The sequence below is a fragment of the Tasmannia lanceolata genome, unplaced genomic scaffold, assembly GCF_043159265.1.
Source record: "Tasmannia lanceolata isolate RefF3 unplaced genomic scaffold, GAP_Taslan_0.1 ptg000018l, whole genome shotgun sequence".
In the NCBI taxonomy this organism is placed as follows: Eukaryota; Viridiplantae; Streptophyta; class Magnoliopsida; order Canellales; family Winteraceae; genus Tasmannia; species Tasmannia lanceolata.
In genome coordinates this window covers 41,130,096-41,156,581 of record NW_027518695.1, presented here as the reverse complement: position 1 = coordinate 41,156,581, position 26,486 = coordinate 41,130,096, and the positions used below count along the sequence as shown (strand labels likewise).

General features: G+C 39.1%; 1 protein-coding gene across 2 annotated transcripts; it reads left to right on the top strand.

Moving 5' to 3' along the window:
- The first annotated feature begins 582 nt into the window (after positions 1–582).
- On the top strand, positions 583–26,486 carry LOC143851943 (uncharacterized). Of its 2 annotated transcripts, none has more exons than XM_077361455.1 (2): positions 583–1,152; positions 22,373–26,486. In XM_077361455.1, the coding sequence occupies exon 2, from the start codon at positions 22,438–22,440 to the stop codon at positions 26,263–26,265; it is 3,828 nt and encodes a 1,275-aa protein (XP_077217570.1). In that variant the 5' UTR covers positions 583–1,152; positions 22,373–22,437; the 3' UTR covers positions 26,266–26,486. The 2 variants fall into 2 exon arrangements, with proteins under 2 accessions (XP_077217570.1, XP_077217571.1); XM_077361456.1 differs by lacking the exon at positions 583–1,152 and adding an exon at positions 20,931–21,071.

The window sequence follows — 26,486 nt, the reverse complement described above, 5'->3', positions numbered from 1 at the left end:
GCCAGGAGAGAATATACATTTGGGTACCTGCACAGCTGCACAACTGCACTACTTTGATGATCTCTTCAAGAAAAAGAAAAATCGTTCATCCAGGATTGCTTCTAAATGACCAAAAAGAAAATGAAAATTGACATTTCAGGCGAGGGGTAAAATCATCTCAAAACCAAAAAAATTGGAAGAAAAGAAAAGAAAAACTGTAGAAGGGAAAGAAAAATTGTAGACACCCCATTTTGACTGGATCCAAGTGCGAGTTGCTTGTGCAAAATCTCATCAAATCAGTGAATTAGGACCCCAAACTTCATCCTAGGCTAGATTAAGGTCCCTGCAAAATTTCGTCATGATCCGAGTGTGTTTGCCTAGCGAACGAATCAAACCAATGAGCGTAGTACACTTCCAGAAGGGGTGAACATATCCTGTGAGAGACGAATTATGGGGCAGATGGGACACGATTTAGTCGTGCGCCCATCACTTTCCCGCGCAACCGCGCGCCAATTAAGTGGTGGTGCCAATATCGGCAGCTTTTTTTTTTTTTTATATATAAAAAAAAAACCGAAAAAAGAAGAAGAAAAAGGATCTCATTTTTCATCAGAGAGAGAGAGAGAGAGAGAGAGGAAGAAGAAGAAGAAGATCCGACCTTCTTCTCCGTCAAGACAGCCAGAGTTTTGGTTGGCTTTCAAAGCTTGCAGTCTTTCTTTTCATCTTCCCTTGCTTCTAATCTTTAGATTTCACCTCCAAATCCATTTTTCTTTAACCCTCAGCCACCATTAAACCCTAGATCCATACAAACCCTTTCTAAAACCTCAGATCTCCTCGTTTCAGTCACTTCTTCTAATTGTTCTAGCTGGAAATTACCGATTGGCATCATCTTCACCCTACCTTCTCTATTGCAAACCCTATTATAAGGCCAAAAACCCTAGATCTGTCCCTAGTTATCCATTTTCTTCTTCTACTATTCGCAAACCTGTTTCTAGCTTTTAAACCTTAATTCCAGTTCGTAGATCTTCGATCCATTATATTTTAGCTTCAATTTCTTAAACCTTAGATCCTTTACATTTTTAAGCTTTCAAGCCCTAGATTAGACTTCAAGCTTCAGATCTTCATCATCATTTGAAAGAAGAGAGTAGAGTCAGGAGTTCTATTAGCAAAATCAAGGTACTGTCCCCTTTAGAAATTCGAGGATCCATTACAAGTAATTTTTATTTTTTTTTCATTGCAATTTTTTTATTTGAATGGTTTGTATTGCTAGTTTCTTATGTTCATGTGCTTATAATTGAAAGATTTATGGTATTTTGCTTTTGATTGAAAGATTCACTCAGTTTCTTTGATTCTCCGGTTTGGACGTGTACAGTTTGTGGTGTTCTGTGATGTTTTAAAGGCTCATTTTACCTATTTTGATAAGTGATCATCTCTTATAATTTCGTTTTTCTCTGAAACTTGTGAGAATTTCATTCATATGTTGTTAATGCATTTTCCTACCTCATATTGCTGGATTCAAGGATAGAGTAGAATTGAAATATAGTTGTAGAAATATAGCAGCTCTGTTCTTGTTATTGCATATGTTGTAGTTAAGATGATGGACTTTTCTTTTGTTAGAACTGGCTGTATATTGCGGGTATAGATTCTACTATCCTTATTGATCTGATTTCATAATAGGAAGCATAAAAACTATGGCAGAAATATGCTTTAGAGACTTAGGTCACAATGAGTCAGCCCCTATTTAGTACTAAGTCATTCCCTGTTTTGCATAAGTCTGCCCCTGTTGTACATAAATTCAGCCTCTGATTTGGCTCATGTTTTGGCATAAATTTAATCTATGATTTGGCCCATGTCTTGGCAAGGTTCAGTCTATGTTTTAGCCTTGCTTTGGCACAAGGTTCGGTCCATAATTCAGCCCTGTTTTGTCACAGTTCAATTTAATAATTCAGCCCTGTTTTGTCACAGTTCTGTTTTGGATAATAGAATATTATATGTGTGTGTGTACATGTGTCTATGAATGTATATATGCGTATCTATGTGTATGTGTGCGGTATGGCTCTCATTAGCAAAATATAATGTGGTGGTCAAGACATTATGGTGTCCATAGCAGCCCATCCTTTTATCAAAACATGATAGTGTCCATGCTTTACTCAATTTGTCTTAAATATGAATTCTTGGATGATCTTTGGAGCTTTTAGAGTCAGTGTAATTTTGAGAAACAGGGGTTGTTTCAGTTTAGAATCTCACTTGTTATATTTTAGTTTGTCATGCTTATATTTTCTAATCTCATACCTTTGTAGTTTTAGTGTTGGAAATTATATAGACTTAATATAAAGGATTTGGTTTTGTTAAGTTTTGGATTCATAGTTTTATATTCATATGTTTGTAGAATCTGTTCAAAGACATTTAATTAAATAAGATTTGAAATCCCAAATGTGTGTAGTTGGTATTTAAGGAACATATAGATAAGAGCTGTTTCTTTCAATTTTCATTTGTCCTTTGGGCCCTAAGAAGACATTTGTAATGATAGTAAAACTATTTCTTCCAGGTGCCCTGAGATCTTCTTTCATTTGGTTTCAGACATTATGTGGATTGTAAAAGTATTTTAATCGCAGCTTTCACCTACCTTTGTGAAAGTATTTTTCATTTTCAGGGAACATATTAGTCGTGTTAGGGTTCCACATCCTTATGTTATTTTCTCATCCATGAAATGAAAGTAAGGTTGCAATATGTGAGACTGCAGGATGTTCAGGATGTGATACAAATTTTAAAAGTGGTTTGCAGAAAATAAAAATAAACTCTGTTTTGATGGAAATTTTATGAATTGATTTTCCAATTTTTCATTGTTGTATGAGTAGTGTTTTGGACTCAAGCAGCTTGTACTGGTGAGCTTTGTGGTGTAAACCATAGGATAAAAAAATAATAATCTGTAGCCTATTATATCATGCTCCAACCGCTTTTCGTTTTAACTTTATTGGATGCATTACTTGTTGCTGTATCATTTTTCTACCTGTAATGCCGTTCTCAGTTTGAAATCATCATGCAATTTCTATAAGCCTCTACTACAACTGTGACAAAATTGATGATATGAGAACAATAGTACTCCTTTCTAATTGTTGTTAATGTTGAATATTCCTCGTCATTTACATATACTTGCTCACATAAGACAGGGTTTTTATAGAATACAATGAGTACATTTATTTGAATTTGCTTGATCTCATGAAGGCCAATGATAATGAAATGTGTTTCCTTCACATGACTTTGGAGTTATATTACTGAAATCAAGTGAGATAGCTTAGTTTATTAATATTCACATATGTCATAGCACTATCTACTTGCATTGTTTTCAGGTTGCTCCTTAAATCTGCTGATAATTTTTGCCAACTAATACATCTGTATTGTGATAGTTGCATAGTAATATGAGCTTGTTTACATTTTTTCATTCTCCCTGTTTATCAAGAAATGTGCACTTTGGTGATGTTAGCATTCTTTTGAAGTTCGTATATTATACATTTGGAAATTAGCTTTGGAGTCGAAGGACAGAGATAAATTGGTAGGCGATGAAGGCGTTAGCCCAAGCCCATACTTAGGGGACTTGCTCAATCCAAGTAGTGCTCCCCTCTTTTGTGTAGTAGACTTACTTAGTCCTTTGAAGACACTTAAACCATAGGTTTTCGTTCTCATTGTAAGGGCTATGATGGCGCTAGTCAGAGCCTCCACTTTTAGGAGAATACTTTGTCTCATTTGATATTTTCTCTTTTAGGAGAAGAGCTATTTCTCGATAGAAAATCACCCCCTTTAGAGAGACAAGCTATGTCCCAGCAGAAAAGTCAAACCTTTAGGAGACTATCTTGGGTCTCATTAGAGGAGTCCGCTCATAGGAGACATGCTTTGTCTCATTTATAGAATTCACCTTTTTAGAAGGCTTGCCTAGCCTCATTTGTGGAACACTCTCATAAGTAGAAGACTAACTTAGTCTTTTTAGTTGCCATGACCTTGCTTATTCATTGCAAGGGCGATGATAGGGATACTTGGAGCCCACCTTTGTATATAGGAGACATGCTTAGTCTCATTTACGCCCCCTCGTAGAGTGTTAGAAAGTCTTTGACTCATAGTGTTATTAGAGAGTCTTTGACTCATCTACCCCTTTTTATGGTATTATTAGAGAGTCTTTAACTCATTCATCCTTTAGGTGGTGTTATTAGAGAGTATTTGACTTATTTGTCCTTTTGGTGGCGTTACAAGATAGTCTTGGACTTATTTGCTCATCTCCTTAGTGTTGTTAGTTAGGAGTTTCTCTTTAATTTTGTTGTCATTCTTCTTCTTTAGAGACTAGCACAGTCTCATTAGAGCCTTGCTTGTTAGGGATCTTAGATCATGTCATTATCCTTTATAATTAGCTATCTTACCCGATTTAAGGGTTTCCCCTGTTACCCCTAGGGTTTGGCCATAGGGTTTTGCTTTGTGTAGTCCCTTAGGTCTTTGACCAAAAGGGTGAAAACATTTAAAAATCCAAAAACATCTAAAGCATTTTAAAAATCCAAAAAATATTGGAAAAGCTTTAAAATAAAAAAAAACATTGGAATATTTGAAAACTCAAAAACATCAGGCGAGGGGTAAAATCATCTCAAAACCAAAAAAATGGAAGAAAAGAAAAACTCTAGAAGGGAAAGAAAAACAAACCTAAACAAAATAAAAAACCTAAAAAAGAGAAGTAAAGAACTACCCTAGAGAACTCCTTGTAGAAGGAAATGGTGATCTTCACAAACACACCAATGGTCGGATTTATAGAGGAGGAGATTTATAGAGGTAGAAGAAATCAGAGAAGGCTCTTGCAGGCCCAAAATCCACAGTCGCCATCATCTCCACCACGGTGATCAACAAACCCTAACCGATTATTTGGTCGTGGGTTTCAACTCCTCTCTCCTTCTCTGTAATGGTCTTTTCCTCTTTTCTCTCTTCTTGAAACCCAAGGGCTAAAGGGGGAATGAAGAGAAGAGGGAAAGAGGCGTGTGCGTGACTCGAGCAACTCGGGTCGTTTATTACTTTATTTCTATTTTTTAACACTTGAAGTTTTAACTTTAATGCTCTGTTTGGTTGCTTGCAGCCCGAGTCCATAGCAAGAAAGTGCACTAATTAAGGCATAAAAGAATAATATTGACATGAAGTTGACAACCATGACCATAGATGCACTTTGCTTGTAAGGACCAATAGAAGCACTCGGGTAATTATTTTTTCTTTTTTCTTTTTTTGCATGGCCACCCTTTGTAGAAAACCAAGGATCAATGGCAACTAGCTTTTGATCTACTTGTTAAACAAAGAGAATTTAAGCAAGAAGCAATACCCACAAAAAGACCAAAGGACAAATCACAGATCAGAAGAGAGAGAGAGAGAGAGAGAGAGAGAGAGAGAGAGCAAGAGAGAAATTTTACTATGAATATATTATTTCAAAACTTGAAACCAGAACTCTTATTCAACTAAACCTCCTAGTTTAATTAGGATTCACCCATGTTGGCCCGCACTGGCCCGCACCATGCCACGCCAAGCTGCCCACGTCGCGCCACGCCAGCCCGTCCCCTCCGGCACAATATGTAGAGAGTCGGTGATGACTCTCAACACTCCCCCTCAGCACTGACTCTCTACAGGTCACACTAAGTTCCTTTGCAAACTTCTTCAAAGTTGTCGGTTCTGCAATATCGACATCTCTACCTAATATTTCTGCATATGCCGCATTTGCAAACTTTGGATTTGGCTTCCGGATTTGTGAGGACCTTCTTGGCTTGATCACTTCAACATCAGATTCCTGTAGTTGAGACGGCCTCATCTCTTCAGCTATTCTTGTCTCATGAACACCAGTTTTTCATAGACTTCGTTGCTTTGGACTTTTAGGACTCTCTTGTCTAGGCCCCACCTTCTCCTGAGGTTTCGTTGATTCGACACCATCTCCACTTGGAACATCTGCTTTTAACTTCTCTTGCAGATTAGTCTCTAACTCTGGACTATTTGGAAGAATAACTGTTGGAAAATATCCATATCTTAAGAAGCCCAAATATTACGATTCTTAAGACTGTTGGAAAAATCCTTATCTTAAGAAACCCAAATATTATGGTTCTTAAGATTGTTGGATAAAATGGACGGATCATATTTCTACATTTCTTATAAACAAATGATGAAGAAATTATATATGGCTTAATCGAACATAAAACAGAAAGTTGAAGTCAAAACAAGTTTTTCAAACCTAAAACAGGTTACTTGAACCGAAAACATATTACTCGACCTCAAAACAGTGCACCTCGAAGCCAAAAATCCATGTATTGTAAATCAAACAATAATTGAAAGAAAACATGAAAAAAACAGATTGCACTTATCTCTTTTGATGAAAACTGTTTGGAAAAATCAGATTTAAAGATAGAAGGCTGAGTCGTACCACTGGTCAGTTTCCTTAAAAATCGTATCCGGTTATCCGCCCCCTACCGGTGCAGCCGGGATCTGCGAACCGACGCTCCAAGATAAAACAGCCAAATATGGCTCCAGTCCACGTGCACTCGCTGACTGGTCCACCCAGAACCACCTTAAAACTGTGCTCAGACACGGAAGGAACGAAAGGAAGGAGATGTGTAGACACCCCATTTTGACCGAACCCTAATAGCGTCGTTAGATTATAAATCCTGCTAAACTAGTGTTTTAGCGTCCCTAATTTGTTCCTATAGTAAGTTAGGGTCTCATTTAGGTCCTCATAAAATTTCATTCGAATCCGTCACGATTTGCCTAGTAAACGGATGAAGTTAGTAGTGTAGTGGTAGTGTAGGAATAAGGGTGGCAATTTAGCCAGAAAGAGGGGTGTCCTGGGACCTGAAAGCCAGTTCAAATTTACTGTAATGGGCTGTCCAGGGTGATATAGGGGTGTGCGGATTAGTGTGTAACATAATTATGGGGTGTATTACCCTGAACCGGGGCAGTTTGGTAATATGGAAGATTCTTTTCTTTCTCTTCAAGTTTTGTTTAAAGCCTAATCTAGATTAATGAGAGTTTAGGACTAGGATTAGTTGAAGGGTATCCTAGGAAGCTTCCTTAGAAGATATTTTTGCAAGGATTTTTCCCCCCTGCTATTACTTGGGCCCCCTGCCAGTATGAAAAGTAATTACAAAATACACTATAGGTGGGGCTGTCCCTTAAAACAAAAGGGGGTGCGAATATATCATTTCCCTTTTCTACTTGGGCCACCCCTTGTAGGTTAAAAAGTTGCTAAAAGTTACATTAGAGGTGGCTATCCAAGTAAATAGGGGGGGGGGGGGGGCGCAAATACATCATTTCCCGTTGTATAAAAAAAAACCATTCTCGTTGAAAAAACAGAGGTAGCAGAGAGAGAGAGAGAGAGAGAGAGAGAGAGGTATAGAGAGAGGTATAGAGAGAGAGAGGAGAAGAAGAAGGAGAATAACCTCTTCTCCGGCCTCATTTCCCGTCGGAAATCCTGCCAGCCACCGTTACCCTCCACCACCACCTCTCCATCTTCTCCTACCACCACCGTCCGGAATCCGATCAAACCCCCTCAAATCCGACCCCATCTTCTTCCCTTCATCTCGTCCACCTTCTCAGCCACCAACACCGCCATAAGCCACCATCATCATCTCCATTTTTTACAAACCCTTTTTCATCCCCCCAGCCATATCTTCATCTTCTCCGGTGGCCATAACCGGAATCCGGCCGCCCCATCCACAACCTCCGATTGGACTTTCACCCAAACCCAGCACCATCTAAGCCACCACCATCATCATCTTCCATCTCCTTTACCCCAATCCAAACCTTAGATTTACCCCTTTCTATCCGAACCAACCATCTCCATTTTCCACCGACCACCTTCTCCGACCAAATCTCCTAGCCCCATCCGGCCGCCCCATCCACAACCTCCGATCGGACTTTCACCCAAACCCACCACCATCTAAGCCACCACCATCATCATCTTCCATCTCCTTTACCCCAATCCAAACCCTAGATTTACCCCTTTCTGTCCGAACCAACCATCTCCATTTTCCACCGACCACCTTCTCCGACCAAATCTCCTAGCCCCATCCGGCCATCTCATCCTCAACCACCATCGTTAGATCTTTTGCCACCATTAGATCCACTGTTTCCCCAAACTCCAAAACCCATTTTCATTAGTTTTACAAACCCATAGCCACCACCAGTTCTACCCTAAACCTCATCTTCTCAAATCCATCTTTGCTACCATCTCTTCAACCCTCATTCAATTCTACAGAAACATTACCATTTTCCTCATTTCCTTTCATAGAACCCGAACATTTTCTATTTAAAATTCTAAATCAGACCTGTTTGTTCAATTTCTGGCGAAATCTGTAAGTCTCAGTTGCATCACTTCCGTGTGAGCTGCATTTTTTGCAAATTAGAATCAATGGTGACTTTCCCTTGAGGATCATTGAAAGGAGTGCAGTTCTAGTTTCATCTAATATTGGTATCACTTCTTTACTCTTTCATTTCTCTATTTCTGCATGTTGATTTTATTTCATTTGATAAAATGATGCTTGATACGTGTGGATTGGATTACAACTTGATTTACTGGTTTGAGATAGCTTTGATCATTGGATAATACGTGGATAGCTGTAGTTTTGGTCATCAGTTGTGCATTCGGATAATATAAAATTCAAGCAGATTTATGATCCTTGCTTCCTTATTTCTGATAAATCCTTCATATTCCATAACGGGAGTTATTTTCATCTGATGAATATGAAGTGAGTCACTCTGATTTTCAAGGTTTTCATGGCATGGAAAATTCATTTAGATTTTACAGGACTGATAGTAATCTTGTTGTGATGGTTCTCATTACATGCAAGTTCTGATTTGAAAACAAATGTGGTGATCCTTATGGAAATAGAGTTACTTTAAGAAAACGATAAAAATCTGTTTCATTAGTTTGTTCCACGGAGTTTTGGTTACAATTTATATGGCCATTGTCAAAGAGAGTGCTACTTTTGTGTCGAATGATACATAACTCTTTCCTCAATTGACCCTTAATATACCTGGTAGAGAATATGATTATGGTATTGACTATGCTATTGTATTCTTTCACAGTGTTGTTCTGTTAAGGGAATTGTAATACCCAGTTTTATGCATGCTGAGCAACTTGTTCTTTTCATTCTTCTTAAAAAAATAATAATAAATAAATAAAACAAAAATAAAATACATACCAACACCTTGTGCTTGTTGGCTTTGGTTATCATAGGAGTTAATATGGAACTTTACTGAATTTCTTTTAAGAGACTTTGTATAGTTTGGATGAACGGTCAGTGGGTTGTGAAGTTAGAGATGGATAGAGCGTTAATAACGAATTGGACATAACTGATTATGTCTTCATGGACACAACCAATGTGTCTTTATGGGCATAACTGGTTTTGCCATTTTAGATTCTTTCTTGAGTATTTCCAAATGCCCGGCAGATGCTTTAAAAATATGGTAGCTTATATTCATGATGGATGTTTGCGCATGTAAAGCTTAATGATCATGTGAATGTAAGATAATAAATCTGTGAAGGAATCATTGCATGTATATTGCTAGGAGTGATGTCTCAAAGTAACTGTCTTCATTAACTCATAAATCTTTGCTTGCTTTAAACCTGAAAATGGAAGATATCAGTTACCTTATTTGTCTCTTGCAAGTGATCAAATTCATACAATGGTATTCATGGCAGTGCTTTCCTTTGATATCAACTCTCCCAAATCAGAGTAAATGTACAGCATCTTATCTTTCTCATTTTAATAAGTTTTCTAGAGTTCTTCTTGCTCTAGGAATCTCAATGACTGGGCATTCATGAAAATGTAAGATGAGTCTGTGCAAATACGAACCTGTTGAGGTTGTTATCTTAGGGGACAATTCACCTTCAAGCTATTAATCTGCTGACTGTGATGCCATGGGCTTAATTGCTTAAGTTGGGCAGGTGATCACTATGATAAATCTTGACCCATCTAGGTGATTAACAAAGGAGAAGTGTGCGCAGGAATCACATATGTTCTTTGAATTAATCTCACGTATTGGTATGCAAAGCCCGCCTTACATATACATTGAATTGGGTTCTTCAATATGCACAAGCGGACACCCACTTTTCCGGGATTCATCTTCACTGTTGGTTATTTGTAGGCTTGTATATGTGTGTGTCATACTTTATCATTAAGGTTTCATTTATTCCTGACTTGCATTTCTAAGTTATACAGTCTCTAAATGTCTGCTATGTGAGTAGCCTGATGATATAAATATGGGTTCAGGTCCTTGATTATTCTTCTTCAGTTCATGGTTCAACCCTTACTAGCACAATCAAGTCTCTGTTTTAGTCCCTGTTTCATAAATATGGGATCAGGTCCTTGATTATTCTTCTTCAGTTCATGGTTCAACCCTTACTAGCACAATCAAGTCTCTGTTTTAGTCCCTGTTTCAGCCCATTTTTTACATAATGTTAGCCTCTGGTTCAGTCTTTGTTTCAGCCAGTTCTTGCATAATATTAGTCTCTGGTTCAGTCCTTGTCTCAGCCTTGTTGTTGCACAGGTTCAGCTCTGTTTTAGTACAGCTCATAGTGGTCTAATCCTTCATTTATAGATTCTATGTTTTGGTGTTTGTTTGGTTCAGTCATGCTTAGTTCTATGACGGAGAGAAAAATCTGAATCTGTTCGTTTGTATGGTATAAGGTTGATCTTAAAATGATTTGTACAAAATGTTTTCTTTTTAAAATGGCATGGCTTATGAAGTTGTACATCAGCTGTTGGATTGTGGATATGTCGAAATAGGTGTAGAGCTGATGGTGAAGGTTTATCTATAAGATCTAAGAGGCATTGAGGTGATTTAGTATCATGGAATAGGGAGACTGGTTTAAGGGCTGAATCTTGCGGATTATTTCAGATGGGTGAATGAGGGGTGCAAGAGATGGGGGTAGATTCTAAGATGTTTGTTTAAACATGGGTGACGTATGGAAAATCTAGATTGGTTTCTAGAAAGAGTTTCGATAATAAGAGTGGGCTGTAAAACAGGGTGTAAAGGGAGGTGATTATAACCAGTTTTTAAAAAAAGGTTGAAAGGTGATGAAAGGTGGGCTAATGGAAAGGAAAATGGCAGGCTAATTAAGGGGAGGTTATATTACAATAGTGCTGAGTTTTGGCTGTCACCAGTTAGATTAGAATGTAAGAGTAGCTAAGAATCTTGTTAGATAAATCCTCTCTACCTAAGACGGCTCGATGAGCAAGTTGTGTTATAATGAAGAGTATTATTATTTGTCTGACGCTTCTTAGCTTCTAAAAGGAATTCATGTATACGATTGTGTGTTACCCTTACTATCAGTTTTAGTGTTGATGGTGATTTAATTGCTAGCGGGGATAGGAAGGTTATCTCTAATAAAGCTAGAGGGTATTTTCTTTGAAAATGGGCAGTGGGTGGCCAAAAGAAATGCTTTGATGAAATGCATGCTTGACAAGGTTATTTTGATTTTAGATGAATGCACAGGACTTGATTAAAAAGTAGCAACAGACATGGTTTATGCTTATCTCTTTACTTTTTTCATAGTTTCAGATTGAATAGAATCACATTAATTGATCAATGTTCTATAATGTAGATATTTGGATTAAGTACTGAGTCTGTTGGTTTTTATCTGTATTGATGATTAATATAAGGAGCTTTAACTATTGATTTGAAGCAGCAGGATAGTTTCGCATTGTTTCAGTTCAGAGAGGTAATGCGGATGGCAATTTGTCTTTATGATGTCTGATACTTAATAGTCATTACTGGGTTGTGTGCAGCTGAAATGCTTGTCAAGATATGCGATGAGGGCGTTAGCCCAGGCCCATCATTTGGAGACTTTCTCAGTCCAAGTAGCATCCCTCCTCTTTTTTTTAGTAGACTAGCACAGTTTTTTTAGACACCTTTTAGATAGTAGAACCCTTCTCATTGCAAGGGCAATGAAAGAGTCATCTAGAGCCCTCATTAGGAGACATCCTTCGTCTGACTAGGCAGTTCTCCTTTGGAGACAAGCCTTGTCGTTTAGAGCCCATCCCTTAGGGAGTATGTTTTAGTATAGAGTTAGTGCATAGGAGGCATACCTTGCCTCATTCATAGAGCCCTTATTTGGAGACAAGCTTTGTCTCATTTAAAGAGTTTCCTCGTTAGGAGGCTTACCCAGCCTCATGTTAGAGCCCCCCTCTTCTAGCAAGTCTGACTTATTTGCTCTTTTCATTTTGGTAGTGTTATTATAAAGTCTCTGACTCATTTGTGCTCCCTCTCTAGCGTTATTGGTTAGGAGTTTTTCCCAGAGAAGCAGGATTCGTACCTGGAGTTGGGGATTCGCGAATCCCCGAATCGCGAATCCGAACCGTGATTCGATTCGAATCCCCGATTCTGGGGAACCCCGATTCCCAATTTTGGGAACCCCGATTCCCAATTTATGAAAACCCCGATTCCCACTTTATAGGAACCCCGATTCCCAGGCGATTCCCTGCGAATCCCCATCGAATCCCAACTCCCCAGCGACTCTCAGCGATTCCCCGGCGAATCTCCGGCGAGTCCCCGACGAATCCCCGTCGTCTCTCTGGCAAACCCACGATTCCCGCTTCCAACCATCCCAGGAGCCTTCAATTCCCGCTTTCGAATCCCGAATCGAATCCCGCTTTCGTTCCCGCCTTGGCAACCTTGGTTTTTCCACTAGAGACTAACTCAGTCTTATCAGAGTTTACCTGCTTGGTTTTTTAATATCATTTTCTCTGTTCTTGGGGGCACTTGTTTGCTTGTTTGTGGATTGTTATATCCTGTTTTGGAATATTAGTTTGTTAGTTTGGGGTTTCCCCTTTACCCTAAGGTGTTGCTTTGTGAATTCCTTTTGGCTTTTGACCAAAAGGGTGAAAACATTTGAAATTTTAAAAATCCGTGAGCATTGAAATCATTTACAATCACAAGAACTTTGAAATCATTTAAAATCACAAAAACATCAGAAATTTAAAACAACAAAAACATTTGAAAACATCAAAAGCTTTAAATTATTTGGAGTGTTAAGTTTTAGTGGTGGTTATGAGAGTTCGTTTTCGAACTACGTTGGCTTGATCATCTTTCACGAGGTACATAGTGCAGCTTGAGATCTTTATCCCAAGTCCAGCTAAACTTTCTAAATAGATTTTGTAAATCTTTCAAAAATCATTCAAACAACTTTAAAACCTTGTTTTCAAAAAGATCTTCCACCAGAGTTAGGAGTTTGTCCTAGATAGAGAGTTTTAGAGTTAGGAGTTTGTTGTTCGATTGTTGTGTTTTGTTTGTGTTTGTGTTAGAGTTAGGAGTCTGTTACGCCTCTGTCCGGTCAGTTGGTGATTCACATCGCCGACTGATGACTAGGTCTAGGATGCGTTAGTGATCCCATTATTTTTCTTAGGACAGACAGCGTAGTTACACATAGGTTGTAGGAACCACTTGCATTAACTTAGGGCTAACCTGCATTTAGTTAGGGCATATAGGGTGTCCTAAAATCCACAATCCACTGGAATTTAAATAATAGCGTAAGAAGCTTCAATAACTAGTCCGGTCTTTTAGGTCGAGCCTAGGATAGAGGTCTAGATGTCTTAGGCATCATAGCTTAGAATAGGTGCGAAGAACTATGTTGCCTTGATTCTCGTGGAGGCGGGGATACGTAGGCTTCTTTGGATGAACATCAGATCATCTAAAGACTCGGGCTTATGCATTAGAGTTTTAGGATCTGTTGTTAGCACTTTAGGGTTTGTGTTTGCCTATTGGTGATATTTTTGCATAGGATGATAGTGTGTGTTCATTTCTTTGCTTACTCGCATGCTTAGCTGTAGCATTATCCTGCTTACCTGTTTTACTTGCATGTTTAACTGTAGTAATTACTTGCTTTGATTGTCAGTTTGTTGTAACGCTTTACTGCTTTACTGATTATCATATCTATTAATTTCTTGTACAGGCCTTATACCTTTAGCTGTAGTATGCATGTGTTTGTCCACCATAACTTAGACACCAGTTAGGCATGTCACTCATAACCTAGCTGTGATTAGGCGACACTTCTTCCATTTATTTTGTGTGTGCTTATTATTTTATCCCCGGGTCGTGCATGTTTAGGTAGACGTCCACTCGGGGACATTTCGTTCCCATTTCACATGATTTTCGCCCAAAACTCTTCAAGGTTAATAAATAAATGGCATAAGAGACCAAGTACTTGCACTCGGACGAATTTTGGGTGCTCTTCGGACCTTCTCTATTCGTAATCAGGCCCGAACCTGTTGTATCTTTGGTTATCCGTTGCAGACAGAGCATTTATTTTGGTTCCATGCGTATCCATGGATGGCGACTCTGAGTTATTTTTAGTTACGTCTTGGTTTCGAGTCCTGGCTCCAGATTAAGAGGTATCTCATTCATTTTGTATCGCCACTCATGCTATGCTATGAGAGTGGCATCATTTCGAGAGTTCCTTTGTAGAGCTCTTCTTCACGTTGTGGAGATCTTTGAGGATTGCAGGGGATCTCGTGTCCTCGGCACCCGTCCTCTCAGGATCGGGGTCCACAAGATGAAGCAAAACCAGAGAACATAACCTTTTTTCTGTGTAAATCTCTTTCTTTTTCTGTTGGTAAAAGCCACCCCAAACGTAGACCCCAAAAACTCTTAGCCTTGCCCAAACCGTGTTCTCTTCTCCTTTTTATAGACACACCAAAGTGTCTGTTGGACAGAGCCACCATTTATGGGTATTATTAATGTTGAGAAAAGCCACAATTAAGAGCCTTGAACGTTTCTCTTCCAACATTCACATTTGTGACCATTGGGGAGATGAAACGGTTTTTCAACTTTAATGGGTGTTATTATCACAACCGTTTGGGGTGTCAATAAAAACGTTTAGCAATTAATGGGGGTGTCCATAACAAAAGCGTAGGGTAAAATATAAACCGTTTGGGCACTAAAAAGATCTCTTTATTTAAACCCAATATAGCACTCAAAAGTCACTATCTTTTGAAACAAGAGGGAAACCAAATTTTGAATCTTTCCCTCTAAATTTCAAAGACACGGCAACAATCACTTTTGACTTTTTAAATTCTTTAAAATTTCCAACAATCCCCCACAAGATTAAAATACGATTATAATTTGAAAACGGAAGCACCTGAGCACATTAGAAAAATAGAGTGGATTCATGCCGATGTCTTTTGGACTTCAACCGATATTAGGATAAACAGATTACGTTACCGAGTACGGGTAGAGTTAGAGTCCTTCAACCTTTCCTCGTAGGTGTAACTGGCTAACCTGTTACCCACACCCTACTTTCGATTCCTTAGTGATTCATTCACAGTAATGGAACATTTTGGCCTTTTTTCCCTCTTGGTTCTTATGAATGTTCTAGAGAATTACCCGTTACATTCTCATAGGAAGCGGCCTCACCTCCACATTCACTTAGGTCAGTCATCAAGTATGCACTACAAGTAACATACCACCAAATTCAGCTTATGAACTGATTAAGAGTCTCAAACTCATCCTACCTCATTTGCAGTGAACACTATCCTTCAACATTTTGCATCTAGGGGTAGGGGATGATAGTGTTAACAAACCATCCGGTGACTTGTTAGTACGCATTGAACCTAATTCCAGGGATCCCCTTTCACATAGGTTGGGTGTCCATCACTAATGGTTAATGCCTTGGGCTTTAACCCCATTCCTTTCCGATGCCTTATACACCACTTTATGTGGCTTTACCAGAGGATCTGCAGACTCCTCTTCGACTTTACAAAGTCAAGTGTTATTGTCCCTCATCTGCTTTACCGACTTATGCCTGAGGCAAACATGCCCCTTTTGCCATTTAAGGTCTTACATTTGGCCTTGGCTAAAGCATTTTTTGGCAGACACTATATAAAATTACTGAGGGAACCGGTCTTGGCCATAACAGCCCATCTGCCATAAAAACATAACTTGAGCCATTTGGCTCCACCTCTTGCTAAGGATAAGGCTATAATCTTGCTATCATAGTGGGACTTTACAATACATTTGTTTAACCGATTCACATGAAATCGCTCCACCACTTAAGGTGAATAAGTACCCACTGGTATACCTGGATTCTCTCAGTTAGAGATCCAATTAGCACAACTTAGCCTTCTTGAAAAGCAGGACCCCCACAATTTAAACAATTACCTCTCAATTCTGAGTTACCAGGTACTATCCATCCCAATCTAATGTACAGATGTACCTATTAAGCAACAAACCATAAGTGAGTGCATGACATTTACATTTTAAGGCTCCATACTCTAAAAAATTATGGTTAGCCTCCCAACCAAGAATTTAGAGTCATGTGCATACAATACATACATAATTACACATGCAATTACATTCAGTAGCCCAATCTTTATATAAGTATTTTTATGGACTTACTTTCTACAACCTGCAGAATATGCATATAATAGGCACATATGCATATAATGTTCAAATTGTGTTCCTATATGCCAAATCTACTTGTTTTCCAAAAGATACAGAAAATTAGAATGACATTTTAACATGTATTATATGTTAATTCATCAATTATTCTTTAGACGGAGTAATGCCAAACCCAACATGCCTATTAGAGTTCCCATGCCATGGTACATATAAAACATCATTTTCAATACATGATGGCAATACACGAAGTTCCATAACAAGAACAAGAACTTTAAACTTTGATTGCAAATGAACTATGTATCATTCCCATTCAAGTAATGCAGATTTTTTCTCATTGAAAATAAATCATTACTCATATTGCCATTAGATTCATTTGCAAACATTCAACAAGACATGCTTATCTCTTAAAGGCATTTTAGCAAACACTTGACAAGCATAATTTTTACCCATGTACCATTATCAAAACAATTAAGTGTCAAAACATTTAACTAGATAAATGGGTGTTGATATCAAAACATAGGCTACTGATTTTATAAGCCACCACAAACGGTTCAAATATCAAGCTCCTATGATGATCAACTATGAATTCCCTTTTCTTTTATCAACAAACCATCAAAATTTCTTAAAAACAGAAATTTAACATGTTGAGGCAATTGTATAAAGATACAATAAGGAAATCCATCATCAAAGCCAAACAAGTATAATCTACTATTTTGGGTGCCAATAACAATATTGGGTCCTAAGGTACTCAACTTTTTAATTTGCCCAACCAAATAAGAGATGGGTTTTTATACTAATTTAAAAACAAAGTGTTTCACAAACCACATCCATGTGATCCATTAATTTTAGTTCCAAACATCAAAAGAGTTTTAGCCAATGGATGAAAACAGCATCATATGAATTTCAACCAAGGATGTGAAATTTCGAAACTGTAATTAAAATAAATTATGGAACTGTTCATGTTTTTAAAGAGCAGACATAAATGGATCTACAATCAACATCATAACGTGTGACTAAAAATCATTAAAATGTTCTATTTTCTTTTTGATAAATATGAACATATCGTTTGATTTCGTTTGCTCAAAAAATGGGTTTTCTAGAAAGCCATAGATCATAGATCAGTAACAACTCTGATCCTCATAAGAGAAGTAATAAATCTGATATAGTACGATTCTTAAGATTGTTGGAAAATATCCATATCTTAAGAAGTCCAAATATTACGATTCTTAAGACTGTTGGAAAAATCCATATCTTAGGTTCTTAAGATCGTTGGATAAAATGGACGGATCAGATTTCTACATTTCTTATAAACAAATGATGAAGAAATTATATATGGCTTAATCGAACCCAAAACAGAAAGTCGAAGTCAAAACAAGTTTTTCGAAGCTAAAAGATGTTACTTGAACTGAAAACATGTTACTCGACCTCAAAACAGTGCAACTCGAATCCAAAAATCCATGTATTGTAAATCAAACCATAATTGAAATAAAACATGGAAAAAACATGTTGCACTTATCTCTTTTGATGAAAACTGTTTGGAAAAATCAGATTTAAAGAGAGAAGGCTGAGTCTTGCCACTGGTCACTCTCCTTAAGAATCGTATCCGCCCCCTATCGGTGCAACCGGGATTTGCGAACCGACGCTCCAAGATAAAACAGCCAAATATGGCTCCAATCAGTCCACGTGCACTCGCTGGCTGGTCCACCTAGAACCACCTTAGAACTTTGCTCAGACACGAAAGGAACGGAAGGAAGGAGATGAAGCAAAACCAGAAAATATATCCTTTTTTCTGTGTAAATCTCTTTCTTTTTCTGTTGGCAAAAGCCACCCCAAACGTAGACCCAAAAAACTCTTAGCCTTACCTTATTCTCTTCTCTTTTTTATAAACACCAAAGTGTATGTTGGAAAAAGCCACCATTTATGGGTATTAATGTTGAGAAAAGCCACCATTAAGAGCCTTGAACGTTTCTCTTCCAACATTCACATTTGTGACCGTTGGAGATGAAACGGTTTTTCAACTTTAATGGGTGTTATTATCACAACCGTTTGGGGTGTCAATAAAAACATTTAGCAATTAATGGGGGTGTCCATAACAAAACGAAGGGTAAAATACAAACCGTTTGGGCATTAAAAAGATCTCTTTATTTAAACCCAATAAAGCACTCAAAAGTCACTAGCTTTTGAAACAAGAGGGAAACCAAATTTTGAATCTTTCCCTCTAAATCTTAAAGACAAGGCAAAAATCACTTTTGACTTTTCAAATTCTTTAAAATTTCCAACAATAACTTGATCGGAAGACCACCATGATGAAGCTTCGTCAAATACTACGTTTCTTGAAACGTACACAACAGTTTTTGGGTTCACACATCTCCAACCCTTCCTTTCAGAGTCGTACCCAGTAAAGACACTCCGAAGTGCCTTTTTTTTATCAAACTTGGAATAGTCTATTCGGCCACCTTTGTCTGTGTCCATCGAACTAGTGGCATCTACGACTTCTGTAGTCGTAAGAGCAACTTCACACACTTCAGTTTGCTCTTCTGCGATGGAGAGAAGAGAACACGTACCACTCATCGTCGCTATCAACCTTTTGGAGATCTTTAGTTGTTGCAGAATTACCTTCTTCATTCTTCTTTGGTGCACGACAATCTCTAGCAAAGTGGCCCGGCTTACTATAATTGTAGCACTTCCATCTTTGTCCCTTGTTCCAAGGCTGTTTCTCAGAACCACGACTGCTTGAGTCCCCCTCTTGATCAAAATTTCCTTCCCTTTGATCTGATCTGGCCTTTGGCTTACCTTTCTGATTCTTGAAATTCTGAAACTTTCTTCCTCGCCCAACGAAGATAACCTCCTCGTTCTCCTTTATCGTAGATCCAACCATCTGCTTAGCTAGGCTCTTTTGGTTTGCCAAGAGACTCTCCAATTCCACTAGGAAAGTTGATGCTCTAAAACCAACCACAACCGGACTCCTATTTTAGCTATAACTTTAAACAACCAAATAAGATTGCAAAGTAACTCTAAAGCAAATAAGGAATCCTATGTTGACTTGGACAGAAGTCCTAAAAGTGTGTGCTCTGATACCACTTGTAGAAAACCAAGGATCAACGGCAACTTGCTTTTTGATCTACTTATTAAACAGAAAGAATTTAAGCAAGAAGCAATACCCATAAAAAGACCAAAGGACAAATCACAGATCAGAAGAGAGCGATGGAGAGAGAGAGAGCAAGAGAGAAAGTTTACTATGAATATATTATTTCAAAAATTGAAACCATACACCACTTCTTCACTCACTATTCACGTTTTTGCAATTTTCTCCTCTCTGACGTACAACCTATTCACCTCCAACTCAAACTTACGTTAACTCTTCTCTATGCTTTTATAAACAAATAAAAGACATCCTATTCAAACTCTAACTATAGAAACAATTCTAAACGGACTTGGACTTTATTGAAACTAAGCCATTAGAATCCTAATCTAAATTTCAAAAAAGAAAAGAAAAAAAGAATCCTAATCTAATAACAACTCTAACCACAAACTGAAATACTGGATTAAACTACAACTCTTATTCAACTAAACCTCCTAGTTTAATTAGGATTCACCCATGTGGGCCCGCACCATGCCACGCCAAGCCGCCCACGTCGCGCCGCGGCGCGCCATGCCTGCCCGTCCCCTCCTTCACAATATGTAGAGAGTCGGTGATGACTCTCAACACCCTTCAGTCTCTCATTCCTCTTTGAAATAATGTAGATTTGTCTCAGATCCAAATCTAAACATTAAAAATTGAGGCCAATCTATCTACAAGCCCACATCCAAGTCTGAGATTTATATGGTGTGAGCCCTTATAATCGAGTATTTTTTCCAAAAAGTACTGTAAGGCTTACACCATAGGATGATCCAAATCGTGCATTTGATGGGCCACACAGTAAATAGGTTATGCAAAAACATTCATTTGCATAGGATGATCCTAGCCCTCTGTTCTATAGAGGACTGCATATTATAGAAATCTCTATAGATCAGACGGTTGGGATCATCCTATAAATATGATTTTTGGGGCACAACCTATTCAGGGATGTTAATGGATCCAGACAGTCCGATGGACTATCCGAATCTGAAGTTTAATGGACTGGAGCTAGACACACTCCTAGGATCCATGGACATAATTTGGATTCTGATAATAGGATTCTAAAATATTACCGATCGCATCCAGGCAACTAATATAGTCCCTTATTTTTCAAAAGTTAGGATGATCCAAACCGTTCATAAGATGGTGTAAACCCTTATAGTCCCTTATTTTTCAAAAAGTACTGTCCAGACATCATAGGATGATCCAAACCGTCCATAAGATGGAACACAACGTGAATAAGTTGTTCCGGTGTTCCCCGGAAATCAATTCCATAGGATGATCATAGCCCTCAGTTCTATAGAGGTTTCCATAATATGCAGTTCCTCTATCGATCGGAGGGTTGGGATCATCCTATGGAAATGATTTTTGGGTTTTAACCTATTTACACCGTGTTCCATCTTATGGACGGTTTGGATCATCCTATGATGTGATCCGTAGAATACATTTTGAAAAAATACGGGACTATAAGGCCTTACACCATATAAAATCTCCACTATATAAACCACTCTTTACCCAACGTCCATATCTTATTTTCCGAGGGAGAGGGTTTCGTTTCAACGTCACAGAACCTCCAAAGGTAAGACATCCTCAAATTCTAGGGTTTTAAGTTCCATTTCTCTACTAAAAATTAGGGTTTTTTAAGTGCAAGCTTCAAATTTCTCCTTGAAATCTTGGGTTCTTGCAATATTTTCTTTTTCAGTTTGCTGTTTCCTCTTTCAACTGTTAGAATCTTGGGTTTCAATTTGCACTTTCAGATCTAGGGTTTTAGGTTTCTTCTCCCCTTACCGATCTCTGTGTTGAGAATCTAGGGTTTGGTTTGGAACTTTTTCTTGTTAAAATTTTAATTTCTTCATTGTTTTAGCCTATAGTTCGAGATCCGTCATTCCAAGTTTTTTTTGTTACTTTTCTGTTCCTGCACTGAAATTGATTTCAACTTGTAGTCTTGATGTTGTTTTCTGAGATTTTAATTATATTTCTTTATGTGATTTTTTTGTTTCTGTATGGAACTATGAGAATCTAGGGTTTTTACCGATCTTGTGTTGAATAATGAGAATCTAGGGTTTGGTTTGTAACTTTTTCTTGTTAAAATTTAAAATTTGTGCATTGTTTTAGCCTATAGTTCGAGATCCTTCCTTATAAGTTTTTTTTGTTATTTTTCTGTCCCTGCATTGAAATTGATTTCAACTTGTAGTCCTGATGTTGTTTTCTGAGATTTTAATTATATTTCTTCCTGTGATTTTGTTGTTTTTGTATGAAACTATGAGAATCTAGGGTTTTTACCGATCTTGTGTTGAATAATGAGAATCTAGGGTTTGCTTTGGAACTTTTTCTTGTTAAAATTTTAATTTGTGCATTGTTTTAGCCTACAGTTCGAGATCCTTCCTTCCAAGTTTTTTTTGTTATTTTTTTGTTCCTGCACTGAAATTGATTTCAACTTGTAGTCTTGATGTTGTTTTCTGAGATTTTAATTATATTTCTTCCTGTGATTTTGTTGTTTCTGTATGGAACTATGAGAATCTAGGATTTTTATTTATTGTAACATTGTTTCTGAAGCCTTAGGTTTTCTTAGGTTCATAGTCGAATCACATATTCACAAGTCGACATTTAAGATTTCTCTTTTTTAGTTCTGTTTCTGTATTGCTTTTTCTGTTTTACTAGCTGGGTCTTGTTTATTTTTTAAGGAATTGGTTTTGAGTTTCAATTTTTTTATAGCCCATTCCTAAATTGTGATTAGTTTAAATTCTGTTCTGATTTGAGTTTTGGTGTTCTGTTGATGTTATTACAGATTTATGGTTAGTTTTATAGCCATTCCTAAATTGTGATTAGTTTGAATTATGTTCTGACTATAGTTCTTGTGTTCTTTTGATGTTACTGCAGATTTAGGGCTTAAGGGGTGTGAAGTTTGAATTGTAGGTTGAAAAAGAAAGCAAAAGATTGAAACGATGGAAGATGATATATCTAAAATCCAAGAAGAGAGGAAAAAGAAAGAGCAGGAGCTCGCATCTCTCACTGCAGTCACTTTTGATGCTGATTTGTACGGGGGCAGTAACCGTTTTGAGGGCTATGAGCGCTCTATCGCCGTCAACGAAGATGAGGAAGATCAAGATTTGGGGGTGCGAGAAGTGGCTAGGAAACTGGCATCTTATACGGCACCTAAGTCGGTACTGAAAGAATTACCGAGAGGCATGGGTGGAGATGATGATGATGATTTGGGTTTTAAGAAGCCACAAAAAATCATCGATAGGGAAGATGATTATAGGAAGCGGAGGCTTAATCGGATAATCTCTCCTGATAGAAATGATGCCTTTGCAATGGGGGATAAAACACCCGATGTGTCGGTAAGGACTTATGCAGATGTTATGAGGGAGGAGGCCTTGAAGAGAGAGAAGGAAGAGACGTTGAGAGCAATCGCAAAGAAGAAGAAAGAGGAAGAGGAGAATAAGGCTTTAGAGAAGGATGCTGGGTCGGCGCCTACTCAGGGAACCCAGAAGAGAAGGAATAGATGGGATCAATCTCAAGAACAACAAGAGAATAGTACTAAGAAAGCAAAATCTTCTTTGTCGGCATCGGATTGGGATATGCCGGATTCAACCCCAGGGATTGGCCGATGGGATGCGACCCCAACGCCTGGTAGGGTGGCTGCCGATGCGACACCATCACTTTCACGGCGGAACCGATGGGATGAGACGCCGACACCTGGACGTTTAGCCGACGCTGATGCCACCCCTGCCACTGGTGGAGTCACTCCTGGTGCCACACCAGCTGGTATGACTTGGGACGCAACACCTAAGCTCGTGGGGCTCGCTACCCCGACTCCGAAACGTCAGAGATCAAGATGGGATGAGACACCTGCAACCATGGGGAGTGCAACGCCACTGCCCGGCTCAACTCCAGCTGCATCCTTCACCCCTGGTGTGACCCCAGTCGGTGGAATTGACCTAGCGACTCCAACCCCAGGAGGCCTTAATCTCCGTGGTGCCTTTACGCCCGAGCAATATAATCTACTGAGATGGGAGAAGGACATTGAAGAAAGAAACCGGCCGTTGACTGATGAAGAACTTGATGCAATGTTCCCACAAGAAGGGTATAAGATTCTAGACCCCCCAGCGTCATATGTACCTATCAGAACGCCAGCAAGAAAGCTCCTTGCCACCCCAACCCCGTTAGGGACTCCTCTTTATGCAATTCCTGAAGAAAATCGTGGCCAGCAGTTTGATGTTCCAAAAGAAGCACCTGGTGGGCTGCCATTTATGAAACCAGAGGATTACCAGTACTTTGGTGCACTGTTGAACGAAGATGACGAAGAAGAGCTATCTCCAGACGAGCAAAAAGAGCGCAAGATAATGAAGCTATTGCTCAAGGTTAAGAATGGAACTCCCCCGCAGAGAAAAACGGCCCTGCGGCAGCTCACCGATAAAGCTCGAGAGCTTGGTGCTGGTCCTTTGTTCAACAGGATTCTCCCATTGTTGATGCAACCAACTCTTGAAGATCAAGAGCGCCACCTTTTGGTTAAGGTCATTGACAGGGTATTGTATAAATTGGACGAGCTGGTTCGGCCATTTGTTCACAAAATTCTTGTGGTGATTGAACCTCTATTGATTGATGAGGATTACTATGCTCGCGTTGAAGGAAGAGAGATCATTTCCAATCTCAGTAAAGCAGCTGGCTTGGCCACTATGATTGCCGCCATGAGACCAGATATTGACAACATTGATGAATATGTTAGAAATACCACCGCAAGGGCTTTCAGTGTCGTTGCATCCGCATTGGGTATTCCCGCGCTCTTGCCATTTTTGAAAGCCGTGTGTCAGAGTAAGAAATCTTGGCAAGCTCGACACACGGGAATTAAAATTGTACAGCAAATTGCGATTCTAATGGGATGTGCAGTTCTTCCACATCTAAGATCGCTTGTGGAAATCATAGAACATGGTCTCAATGATGAAAACCAGAAAGTGAGAACAATTACGGCATTGTCTCTTGCCGCCCTTGCTGAGGCATCTGCCCCGTATGGTATTGAGAGTTTTGATTCGGTCTTGAAGCCTCTGTGGAAGGGTATTAGGTCACACCGGGGGAAGGTGTTGGCCGCTTTCTTGAAATCAATTGGTTTTATTATTCCTCTCATGGATGCAATGTATGCAAGTTACTACACGAAGGAAGTGATGTTTATATTGATCCGCGAGTTCCAATCGCCGGATGAAGAAATGAAGAAGATCGTACTGAAAGTGGTTAAGCAATGTGTTAGTACGGATGGGGTGGAGGCCGACTATATTCGCAGTGATATTCTCCCTGAGTTCTTTCGGAATTTCTGGGTTAGGAGGATGGCACTGGATCGCAGAAACTATAGGCATCTTGTGGAAACTACTGTTGAAATTGCGAACAAGGTTGGTGTTGCAGATATTGTAGGAAGGATCGTCGAGGATTTAAAAGATGAGAGTGAACCGTACCGGCGAATGGTGATGGAGACAATAGAAAAAGTGGTTGCGAACTTGGGGGCATCAGATATCGATGCCCGCTTGGAAGAGCTTTTGATTGATGGGATTTTGTATGCTTTCCAAGAACAGACAAGTGATGATGCTAATGTGATGCTCAATGGATTTGGTGCAGTGGTGAATTCCCTTGGACAGAGGGTGAAACCATACCTTCCTCAGATTTGTGGTACTATAAAATGGCGTTTGAACAATAAGAGTGCAAAGGTGAGGCAACAAGCAGCGGATCTCATATCGAGGATTGCGGTCGTTATGAAGCAATGCCAAGAAGAACAGTTGATGGGTCATTTGGGTGTTGTCTTATATGAATACTTAGGAGAAGAGTACCCTGAGGTCCTTGGCTCTATACTAGGAGCACTGAAGGCCATTGTTAATGTCATTGGTATGACGAAAATGACTCCTCCGATAAAGGATTTGCTTCCCCGATTGACGCCTATTCTGAAGAACAGGCACGAAAAAGTGCAGGAGAATTGTATTGACCTTGTGGGTAGAATTGCTGATCGTGGAGCAGAGTTTGTCCCCGCACGGGAGTGGATGAGGATATGTTTCGAGCTTCTCGATATGTTGAAAGCCCACAAGAAGGGGATCCGGCGAGCAACTGTCAACACATTTGGATACATCGCAAAAGCAATTGGGCCCCAAGACGTGTTGGCAACACTATTGAACAATCTGAAAGTACAAGAGCGCCAAAATCGTGTCTGTACAACAGTGGCTATTGCAATAGTTGCCGAAACTTGCTCTCCATTCACAGTCCTCCCAGCTCTAATGAATGAGTACCGCGTACCAGAGCTAAATGTCCAAAACGGGGTTTTGAAATCTCTCTCCTTCCTTTTCGAATATATAGGAGAGATGGGGAAGGATTATATTTATGCAGTGACACCCCTTCTTGAGGATGCTCTCATGGATAGAGATCTTGTTCATAGGCAGACTGCTGCGTCGGCTGTTAAACACATGGCTTTGGGTGTTGCTGGGTTGGGTTGTGAGGACGCTTTGGTTCATTTACTGAATTATGTGTGGCCAAACATTTTTGAGACATCTCCCCACGTTATAAATGCAGTCACGGAAGCCATAGAAGGGATGCGAGTTGCACTGGGTGCTGCTGCAGTTTTGAACTACTGTCTTCAAGGACTGTTTCATCCGGCGAGGAAGGTGAGGGAGGTGTACTGGAAGATATATAATTCGTTGTATATTGGATCCCAAGACGCTCTCGTGGCTGCATATCCCGTGTTGGACGATGAGGATAGTAATATATACAGCAGGCCGGAGTTGGCGATGTTCGTCTGAGGTGTGGAAGGAGAACTAAAGAAGGCAATTGGTGTTGATGCTAATGGCATGTTCATCCGATGTTTCAGTCGCATTGAAACAGGTATGTTTTCTGCTAGCTAGATTATTACTCTCAGTGCAAGTTGCTTGCACCGTCTTTGGCAACATTGTTACTGACAAACAATGTTTAAAAAAAGACCCTTCTTTATATTTTAGTAATGGACTTGATGATTATGCTGCAA